The 11,507-nt window shown below is 39.3% G+C and overlaps 1 protein-coding gene and 1 non-coding gene across 4 annotated transcripts in view; both read left to right on the top strand.

Annotated features, from left to right (window-relative positions):
• Spice1 (spindle and centriole associated protein 1) overlaps positions 1–11,507 on the top strand; it is a 53,335-nt gene that overhangs the window by 29,647 nt on the left and 12,181 nt on the right. For all 3 annotated transcript variants that reach the window (XM_023717660.1, XM_023717661.1, XM_023717659.1), the window contains exons 8-12: positions 2,549–2,691; positions 3,206–3,343; positions 3,695–3,960; positions 5,351–5,482; positions 10,614–10,770. In XM_023717660.1, coding sequence (XP_023573428.1) covers positions 2,549–2,691; positions 3,206–3,343; positions 3,695–3,960; positions 5,351–5,482; positions 10,614–10,770 — 836 coding nt within the window. The remainder of the gene's footprint in view (positions 1–2,548; positions 2,692–3,205; positions 3,344–3,694; positions 3,961–5,350; positions 5,483–10,613; positions 10,771–11,507) is intronic.
• LOC111817287 lies at positions 5,059–5,160 on the top strand. The gene has a single exon (XR_002821525.1). It is a non-coding gene; the product is annotated as a U6 spliceosomal RNA (small nuclear RNA).

The raw sequence follows: 11,507 nt of genomic DNA, 5'->3' as shown, positions 1-11,507 counted from the left end.
GCCTGGGCTGGGACTGGTCCCGCCGGCGCAGGGTAGCAGGAAGCTCTCCACACACTCACCGGACCTGGGCTAGGACTGGGTCTAATTGAATTTATTTTCATTCAAATTTTTTATATTGGTGTAGTTTCAATAAACTGGAAGAATAGTGCAAAAAACTCCTGTACATTTTTTACTTCCTGTTTGTTTTATAATTTTTTGTTTGTATTTGTATACTCACATGCATACATATATCTGTGTATCCACGCATATTTGGACAACCATTTCATATAATCATTTTCTTATATTTATTTTGAAGTTTATTTGTCGTAGATTTGGCCAGTAGGAGCTTTTTCAAATCATTCTTGTGTCCATTTTTATGTATTTTTTTCCTCTTGATTTAATTTCTGGTATAAGATGAGTCTTGTTATACTTTCCCTGCTCTTATCATGGAATCAGCTATTTCTTTGAGAAACACTGTGTCATACTTTTCTCTCTCTCTTTTTTTTTTTTTTTTTTTTTTTTTTTTACTTTTCTCTCTTGTTGGGACAAAATATCCAACACACAAAATTAAGAAAGGAAAGGGTCATTTAGCTCAGAGTTTGTGGAGGTTTCCCTAATCAGCTGCCTCCAAGGCAGGATGTAATGGCACAGGGGCGGCATCTAGGTCATAGAAGACAGCAAAAACAACAAGAGTCAAACAAACCTCTTTCCTCCCTTCTGTTGTGGGCAGGCTACCCGTCCTAGGGCAGGTGTCACACTCACGCCATCTCCCTGGCGTTCTCTTGGGAAGGTGCAGGATGTTTAGAAAGTGAGGCTCTGTGCCATGCAGTCCTGCCTTAGAGCCAGCTGATCATGGACTGAGGCCTCCACACAGTGTGAGCTAAATAAACCTTTCCCTCTTTAATTTGGGCAGAAGGTATTTTGTCCCAGTCACTTGAAAGAAGTAACTGGGACACCAGTTGAAGCTTAAAGTAGCAGTTTTATCAGTGACAAAGATGTCTCTAGCATAAGGCCTAACTCTGTTGTGAAAGGGCTTAAGCCCCTGAACTACCGTTCCTCTTTCCAGTCCCTCTGCTTCCTCCCTCATGCACAGGAGCACAGTTTGCTTGAATAAATGTACTTCCGTGTAAGCAGAGACTGCTTTTTGCATGAGTTCTTTGATGAAACAGAAATAAAACCACCATACATGCATCTATAGAAAGAAAGGGGAAGGTGGAACAGTTCTACAGAACTGCAGAAGGGCAAATCCTCCAAGTTAGGGACCAAAGTGGGCAGGAATCTGGGAGGCCAATAGATTCCCTCCAACAGTTCAGCTGTCTACATATCTTCTCAGTTAATATTATTTTTTGATGGGTGTTTTAGAGGATTTTTTTATATTTTATTGAGAAAGTAGCAATGAGAGTTGCAAAACAGGTTAATAGGACAGTTATAATTAATACATTGCATATTGTTGTCTTTGTAGTAGTTCATAGTATAAGATGCAGACATGATATCTTGTTTAAATACTGTTAGTTCAAAACTTTCTTCTCATTGAATTAAGAGAAAATAGCTGTATATCTGTCTATGCTGTTTTGTATGTACAGATATATATATTTTTTTCACTACAAAATGGTCTTTGATTTATATCTCCCTTTTTTGTTTACTTTCATCAGAGATGGGTATTCCATTACCATCCATATATTATAAGTGGGCGAATTCAGCAAAGTAATCCAATATAGTCCAGTAGTCTATAACAGTAGTAGGTTATCCACATGATTGGCAATGTCAGAAGTTGTTGACCTGAGTCCCCTACAACTCAACATAACAACATGGCTTTACTTCTTATACTTCGTTTTTATACTTTTCTGCTGGATGGTTAAGACCAAGATAAAGCAAGACCTATGTAACAAGAATTGTAGCTTTTGTATCGGATAAGGTCAGTCAAATCCCCTCTGGATTTACACTGAAACCCTGAACAGCAGTTTGTAGATATTTTGTTAGTGTCAGCCATGTGGATGAGTCACGGCCATTGCTTGACCAATTTGCTCTCTGTGAAAGCCTGAGAGAATGTTCTCTCTCCATGTGACTCTCCTTAGGCATATTCTACATCGTCAATCACTTTCCTCTGTGGCCCCATAATCTCCTTGATCAGAAAATTTGGGACGCCACTGGGTTACAGATTGTTACAGTACATGTTCTCTTATGTCCTGAGTCCTCACTGATCTTGAAGGGCTAGGGCCAAAATGTTGGCTATCCTTGTAGCCCTTCTTTTTCTCTAATTTTTTGGTCTGCTAACTTAAGTTGTTAACCCTCCAGAAGAGAAGCTTAATGATATTATTACCCTAAAACAGGCTGTTGAGCTTAACATCAGTATCTGTCTGAATATCAAACACCTTAGACATAACATGGAACAGATATTTTCCTTCAGTTGTTGGTATCCTAAACTTTAAATCTGTACAGAATGTCAGTTAATATTAAAAATATTTTTTATTTGTGACTTACTAACATTTCCTTCAAATCAAACATGTAGACATTTGGACAGTGAAGCACCTATCCATTCTGATATAGCATATGGTCCTGTTGTTTACAGGTTTCTCCACCAACTAAAGGAAGACAATTCTGAGTTAATTAATCAACTGTGGACTGATATTCAGCAGAAGCTGGCAACACAGCCAGAACCAGCAACCTCTCCTGGAACTCCACCTTCTGCCCTTGTGCCAGAGGAACAAAGAGGTTTATTCCCCTCTGCATTATATCTAGCAGCCTGGCTTATTTCATTCTTTTTTTCTTTTTTTTTCTTTCTTTTTTGGCAGAACCGGGGATTGAACTCAGGCCGTTGTGCTTGCCAGGGAATCGCTTATTCTACTGAGCTATCTCCCTGGCCTTTATTTCATTCTTTTTGGGGCACAATAATACTTTCTAAAGATGTGTAACTTTTGGGGCTGGTGAGATGGCTCAGTGGTCTAAAGCACCTACTTAGAACAAGTTTGGCAAAGCACAGGGACCGCAGTTCAATCCCCCAGCACCACATGCCAGCCAGCCCCGCCCCCTGGTGGGCTGAGGTGGGCACACACACACACACACACACACACACATAAATTAATTAATCTTAAAAAAAAATAAAGTGTAACTTTTAACTCCCTTATGTGGCCTAATTAAGTAAAATACTAATGGATCCATCACTTGAAATACATTTTAAAGCAAGCTTGTTTATTTGGGATACTTTTTGCAATGTTCCCTTATTTAGCTGCTTTGAATGCTACTGATGCCGTCAAAAGAATCCAAAGCCAACTTCAACCTGAACAATCTACTGGAACTCTAGACTCCAGCTATATTGTGGGACAAGTGCTGAATGCAAGGAAGCAAAAACAGCTGCTGAATAAAGGTTCAGTCCCTTAATTTACAGAGATGAACTATTGAACATGTAACTTGATCCAGCTACCTTAACCGCTTAGTAAATGGTTTTCTTTGTCTTGTATGCACCCAGTTGGATCTAGTAAGTTTTTTGAAGGATAGCTAAGAAATCCTTCCTATTCCATTTAAGTCTGGAAAGATGGTTCTAGCATATTTATTACAGCGAATGTAAAATTTGTTTAAACTGTATATGTTTTTAATGATAAGATGGTAATTTCCATAAAAACTTTTGATAAATTGTGAACAATAGTCAGAAAATTTCTCTAGTCACTTTGTAGTTTTAATTTTTTGATCTTAAAATAGCTTGGCTTTTCATTCTTAGTGAAAAGAAGACCAGATCTGCATGCTCCTTCCAAGCAAAAGAAAAACACACTCTCAGCGAGCACAGGCTCTGCAGACTTGCAGAGCAGCACTCATTCCAGCCTGGACGTCCTCAAGCACATGATCCATGAGGTGGAGCAGGAAATGGCAGAGTACGAGCAGTGCACAGGACGCGCGGTCACGGGACTGCAGGGTGGCCAGGGTCTCACAGGCTTCACATTGTCCCTGGTCAGCTCGCTCTGTCGCCTGGTTCGGTACCTTAAAGAGGTAAGTGTGTACGGGTTATTTTTAAAAATAGGTTAACTACTCTAATTCAGATGTTTCAGTTTCTGTGGAGATGTTTTCCTAAACCCTCCCCACCCCTTTTTTTTTCTTTTTCTTTTTTATTTCTTTTTATTTTTTTGGTACAGGGGATTGAACCCAGTGTTTTTTGCATTGACCTACATCTCCAGTCCATTTTATTTTGAGGTAAAGTCTCACTAACTTGGTAAGTTGCCCAAGCTGGAATTTGCCTTCCTCCTACCTCACCCTTCCATTGTACTGGGATTGCAGATGTCTCTGCCCTGTGCCTGCTTTTTTTTTTTTTTTTTTTTTTTGCGGAACCAGGGATTGAACTCAGACACTTGCACTTGCCAGGGAAGCACTTATTCCACTGAGCCATCTCCCTGGCCCTGTGCCTGCTTTAAAATTGCTATTTAATGAAAGATTTGTTGTCCCAACATACTTATTAAATTCTTCACATTCTTTTACCTGTAAGTCAGCAATCTTCAGATGCGGGCTACAGGGGTAGAAGCGTGTTTACCTAGTCACTTACTTTGCAAAGCTTTGAATTGATGATCTAGCACGTGTATGAAACTTGAAAATACAGGAGGGTGTAAATGAAGCATCTGATGCTGTCATTGCCTGTTGCCAGTACAGCCTTTTAGAGGTGGTCTGTATATTCAAACAATATGTAAATACTGCTAAGCATGGTGGTATATACCTATAATAGCAGCATTCTGGGAGGCTGAGACAGGAGGATGGCAAGTTCAAGCCCAGCCTGGGCAACTTAGTGTCTTAGCAAAACCCTGTCTCAAAATAAAAAAATAACTACTCTGGTTTCTCTTCAGATCATATAAATCTTTGGTCTTTCAATTAAAGAATTTTTTTGAAAAATGGCTAGGGATATAGTTTTCTGAGTGGGAAAGCCTGGAGTTCAATCCCCAGCACTGCAAGAAAAAAAGTAAATGTGTATCCTTTCACTTTCTTACATTAAAAATATAGTTATTTGTATACTATTTTGTTAATTGTATTCAAAGAAGGGAAGAGATAATGCAGCAAATTTTATTCAAAAAGTAGGCTAACAAAAATTTTAAATTCTTGTGCTTACTTTGCTGGTGTATATACTAAAATCAGAATGATACAGAAAACATTAGCATGGCCCCTGCTCAAGAAGAACATGCAAATTCATATTTTTAATATATATGTATGTGACATTCTCCAAAATGAATGTAATTATTAAGTGTTATTATGTGTTGCAAATACAGACCAATGGAAAAAAATTTTAAATTTCATTGCTGTCATGTGTCTTTGTAATTTTGCTAACTTTGAGCAGAAACTTTTAGTTTTCAGCATGTTCTGTTACTGGCAGAAGTTTTCAATTTTTTTTGTTTTTTAGAGTGAAGTTCAACTACGTAAAGAAGTAGAGACAAGGCAACAACTGCAACAAATATTAGATGATCATCGAGAGCTCATTGATGCTCTGACAGCTGAAATTATTCTTCTTAGAGAAGAAAATAGTACCATACAGGTACTCGGAGGCAATCCTAGACTTATTATACTATTTATAATAGTATAAGACATCTTTATGCGTGTATGTGATATCTTTAGAGTTTCCTTTGGTTTAGCTGTGCCTGTGTAGTTACTTATCACTCCTTGTTATCAGTGCTAGGTGTTACTGAACATTTATGATATTGTAGAAGCTTAGACTACAGATAGTATGCAGAATAAGTCTACTGCCTTTAAGAGACATGCTACTTGCTGTAGGAGACAGAATGTACATTTAAATGATAATTACTAGTACTGAAATCATTAATCTAAAATGTGAAGTGAGTGCTGTGATAGCCACTCTAATTTCAAAACAAGAAGATGACTTTTCCACAGCCCTACAGTCACAGCAGAGGCTATTTACAATTGTTTGTATCTCTTTTACATTTGATTTGCCACTTGACTAATTGTACTTTTTTCTTAAAAAAACTTTGGCAATATACCTTTTAGAATACCTTGTCCTTGTGCACTGCTTTGAGCTTTCTTGCTTTGTATGCCTTTGATGCCCTGTTTTTTTGTTTTTTGTTTTTGGTATTAAGAATCGAACTCAGGACCTTGCATTTGCCTGCAGGTGCTGAGCTGCGGAGCTATAACCCTGGCCCATGATGCTCTTTGGATATTGTGTTTTACCTTTATCACATTATGATGTTACACTTACGTCTTACTGTGTACTTATCACTGAGACCTTGTGCAGCTTGAGTATAGAGACTTCTTACTGATCTTTTTGTTCTTATTGGTGGTGGTTATTACATTTATCAGCATAAGAGATGCAAATAATAGATAAATTTGTGTTTGTGTCAATAGACATTAGTAAAGATGTGTCATTTAAAAGAATTAATATAGTCCACATTCCATTCCAGCTTTTTAGAGTGTATAATTCTATATTTTATAGTTTAGAGGGCTAAACTCAATGTTCTCAATCCAGAACATTTTCATTATTCCAGAGAGAAATCCTATGCCTGTGAGGAATCACTCCCTCTCCATAGCCCCTGGCAATCACTAATCTACTTTCTGTCTTTATGCATTTGCGTTGTGTAGACTTTCATAGAAATGGAATGATGCAATATGTGGTCTTCTATGCCTGGCTTCTTTCATTTACCGTGGTTTTAACGCTCACTAATTCTGTATCTTATATATTTCATTCTTTTACGTCACCCAGTAATATTCCATTTTATAGATATGCCATATTTTATGTATACATTCTTTAATTGATGAAAATTTGGGTAATTTCCAGTTTTTGACTATTATAAATATCGAGGCTAGAAACAATCATGTACATATTTTTTGCACAAACCTGATTTCAGTTCTGAGAAGATAATGTTTCAAATACACCAATTCATTTAACAGATCTTTCTTGAATACTTGCCTTGGGTCTGGCATAGTTCTAGATGTTGCAGTACAGTTGAGAACAAAATAGAGAGATCCTTACCCTCATGGGGCTTGCCTTTTAATTAATCCTAAAAGACGTATTACTATTAGTAAGTTAAATGACAATATGTACTTTGAAGAAAAGTAAAGCAAATAAAAGGCATGGGAAATGTCTACATGGGTGGGATGTGGTTATAAATGCAGGGAGCAAAAAAAATAAATAAATGCAGGGAGCCATGTCTGTCTGAAGAGGTGACATTTGAGCAAAGACTTGGATGAGGTGAGGGGCCCAGTGTTCAGAAAAGATGGCAGAGAATAGTTTAAGCAGAGGAAAAGCAGGGGCAAAGGTCTTGAGGTGGGAGTGCAGCTGTGAGTGAAGAGTTATCAGGAAAACTAGTGTTAGTGTGGGGGTATGGGGCGTAGAAACGGGAACCAGTCAGGGTCAAGGTCAGATAAAGCAGATCACATGTGGCTTTGCATATGGGTTGAGGACTGGGCTGAATGAGATGAGGAACTGCTGAAGAGAAAAGGCTGATCTGATCTGGGTTTTAAGAGAATCACTGGGCTGCAGTGTTGAAGCTGGAGCTGGCTTAGATCCCTGTTGTCTTTTGGGGAGCAGCGCCTTCAATGTCTCCGGAACCCTTAGGCCAAGAGAAATATTTAACAGTTCCATTAAGTGGTTAGGTCCAAACATATGTCCTAGTAACTTAGGAGCTATATGAAAAAAATGCACATAATTGAGAGAAAAACTAATGTATTTCATTCTTAAATACCTACAGTTATTTATCAGTTAAATGTGTGTACCTTTTGAGCAGTGTACAACTTTTGAAAGAGTTTAGAATCATACTGGACACAGTTACTCTTACTTTCTTTTTCCACATTGATTTTAATCCAGAACTTTTTTTTCCTTGTGTTGTGCTTGTTAAAATCCAGTCATGAGAAGATAAGAGCTTGTGAGTGTAGTGGTTTTTGTTGAAACTGTCAACCACCCCAAGCTAGGAGTTCATTGATGTCTGATAGATGGTCAGGCTTCACTGTGTCTCTTGAAAATTGGAAATGTTCTCTGGTGCCTGTGAGTTCATCCTGGTGCCCTAAATATCTTAGCATACAGTTTGGAAACAGGGCTAGATTAGGTGGCCAAACACAGGAGCGCAGAGGAGTTGTTGGAATAATTCATGTGGTACATGAAGGCTTGGTCTAAAGTAGAAGAGGAGAGGGTGTGAAAATTGATTAAATTCAGAATATGCTTAAAAGCCAAACAGACCTTTTTGATATATGGTAAAGGAGACAATGTGAGAAGAGAAGAAGTCAAAGGCAGTTCCAGAGTTTTGGACTGAATAGTTAATGATGAAGTTTCTATTTATGACTTGGGAAAGGCTTCAGGCGGAGTTTGGTTATGTATATCTTTGGTTATGTATATAAGGAGTCTATTTGAGTCCTAAACAGAAATATTATAGCCATTGGGTGCATGGTAATTATGCTTTTTTTTTCTTTGATTACTAATCATATTGAAAGTGGTAAGAGGTTCCACAACACCAAATAAACCAGTTCTGAAGTTTCTCAAGGTAGATTTAGCAGCTCCAGCTTCTTCAGTGTTTATCAAAATACAAAAGAAAAAAAGAGGTCATCTTTTCTGATGGCAAATCAGACCTTTGCAGGCTGAGAGAAGAAGCTACTTCAAACATGGAGGTGGGGGTGCTCCGGGACTGTGGTCTGGAGGGGACCAACTGACCCAGCTTGCACGTACTCCTCCTGGTGAGACCCAGACTTTGACCAATGCAAGTCCTGACTGGGCACTAGGAACAGGCTGCCACTCTAGCTGCACACTGAGCAAGGGAAGGGTGGTCCCCGTACCCCTTGTAACCCTCCCTACTACCCTGAGGTGACCATGTAAGCATGAGTACAAACACAATGCTATGGCATGTACCAGCACAATGCTATGGAATGCTAATTATGCTTAATTTAGGAGTTTAGTGTTGTAACTCAAAAATCAGATGACAATGAGGCATCCAAAAGTTAAAGAAGCGCTTTATTTTAGCTGGTACCCAGCGGCAGACACCCCCGCAAGATGCTGAGGTGCGCACCCAGGAGGGGAAAGACAAGGGTTTTTAAGGCTGAAAACCGCAAAGGGGAGGTCTTATGATTTGAGTGCAAGGGAATGCAACACAGGAGTCAGCGTCCACTTTCGGGAAAATAGATCACATACAATTTTTAGGAACAAATAATTACACTTTATGGTTCGGTGTTGATCACAGGACATATTGTGTGGAGTATTCTGGGGTAAAAATAGTTCAGATCTCAACCTCTGACACACTGTGGTTTAGAACAAAGGAATGGTTTGAACATTAACAAACTGTGTTCAGAGGTCCGATGAATGGCTTGAGCCATCAAGATGGAGTTTAAGTTGTCAGCTTATACCAAACAATCCTCATTAATAAAGTTACAGTGGACATGTACAGAAATGTATAATACAATGCCCATTCTGGTTACAAAATGGAGTGGGTATTTAAGCCAATAAACCATAAAAGCTGACCTCAAGGGTTTATCTTGGAGCTACAGTTGAAAAATTACCTGTTTCTAATGAACAATAACAAGTGCAGTGGTGGGTACAGTTTGTAGTTGGGAAGAGTGCGAGATCAGGGTATTGGGCCGAAACTAGATTCAGGTGCGCACAAAAGGGCAGCGTGAGAAAGGCCCAACTGCAGGTTCTCAAGTAGAGAATGGGCACAGTGGGAAGTTACAGCATTTAGAATGTCGCATGCAGAACAAGATGGCGGCGCATATGTCAGGTTGTAACAGTTAATAAAGTCACAGTGGAAGCTTACAGAGTTACAAAATTGGAATCAATTGCACAGGCTATAACATTTAGTATTCTTAATTCAGTCTTAATATTTTTTTTTTTTTTTTTTTTTTTTTGCGGTACTGGATATTGAACTCAGGACCTTGCAGTTGCCAGGCAAGTGCCTATTCTACCGAGCTATCTCCCTGGCCCTGAAGCTACCTCAACTTTTTTTTTTTGTATTTTAGGAAAGGGTGTACAGAGTGTTCAGGGTCTCACTACTAGATCGGATTTAAAATAATGGTATCAAGGCCTGTGAGGTAGCTCAGTGGACTAAGTGCCTGTTTTGGCAAGCTCAGGGACCAGGGCTTAATTCTTAGTCCCTCGCTGGGCCAGCCCCACCCCCAGGGCTTGCTGAGACTGAGTCTGTGACTGAGTCTGGGTGTGGCAGCGCAGGCCCATAATCCCAGTGCTGGGGAGGCTGTAAACGGCAGGATCACTATGAGTCCGAGTTGCATAGTGAGACCCTATACCAGATACGTAAAATAAAATAATGGTATCAATACACACATCCCTGTTATGACAGAGAGGAAGGTAATTGCCTTCACAGCCACACCACTAGGACCTGGCAGAGCTCAAATTTTAGCCCAGGTACCTTTGCCCAAAGTTTGTATCTACTCAGTCAATAAGTATTCTATACCCTGGGATATGTCAGGCAAGCTCTGATGCTTTTGTAGCTGGGCAGTGAGTGGGTACTTAATGATTTTACCATGTGAGTACTTGTTCAGGGTGCTCACTGAATTATATTTAAAAGTGATTTGTGGTTTAATGGAAGTTGAGTCATTTGAGTGAAAATAAATGAATTGCCTATAGGAAAAAAAAAACCAAAACACACATCCCTTGTATGGCTCATGGTCTGTGATGGCTGGATGTTTGTTATAATGGTGCACTTTCATTTCTTCTCCAGGCTAGACTTCAGCAGCACATGGTCACAACAGACGAGCAACTTATATCACTCACACACGCCATTAAGAACTGTCCTGTGATAAATAACTCTAAACAGGAAACTCAGGCTTCAGCTTCACAAAGGGGAGCCACAGAGAGCAGAGCTGGGGGCATTCCAGGTAAGTGTAGTCTTATTATCCCAGACCATCATTAAGCAACTTAATGATGCAACTTAGAGCAGTGATGGTGAACCTATGGTGCATGTGCCACAGTGGGCTGTTTGTGACATTGAAAGTTATAAAAGGTAGGTTGTTAATGCCTTAAAGTAACAGGCAAACCAAACCCTGAATCCCTGAGCTTCTATGGAATTATTGGCTCTTTAGGCATAACTGTATCATCACTACTATAATTATCATTACTTTTCAGCTGGTATTTATAAATGCTTTTTTAAAATATGTATTATCTTTAAAAAAATCATTTATTTATTTATTTATTTATTTATTTATTTGGTACAGGATCTTGCTATGCAGTTTGGACTCATAGTGATCCTCCTGTGTCAGTCTGCCCAGCACTGAGATTACAGGCATGTGCCTTTAATTGGGGCCAGCCTGGTATGTGGTACTGAGAATCAAACTCGGGTCCTTGTGCTTGTCAGATAGGTGCTTAGGCTGCTGAGCTATCTCCCAGCCCTGTATTATCTTAAAAATAATCATATGAAGTGGATATTACTGTTATTATATGAGGAAAGTAAGACTTAGAGAATTTAGGGCTCTGTCTTCTGATGAGATATTGCTGTTAGTATCTCTGTCAAGAAGTATGATAGGGCCGGCCAGATAGCTCAGCAGATTGAAGTGCCAGCTTAGGCAGATGGAGGGAACCAGGGGTTCTGTCTCCAGCCTGTTGTGTCGGCCCCATC

The sequence above is a fragment of the Octodon degus genome, unplaced genomic scaffold (genome assembly GCF_000260255.1).
Source record: "Octodon degus isolate 3935 unplaced genomic scaffold, OctDeg1.0 scaffold00053, whole genome shotgun sequence".
Lineage (NCBI taxonomy): Eukaryota > Metazoa > Chordata > Mammalia > Rodentia > Octodontidae > Octodon > Octodon degus.
This window is presented reverse-complemented; position numbering and strand designations above follow the sequence as displayed.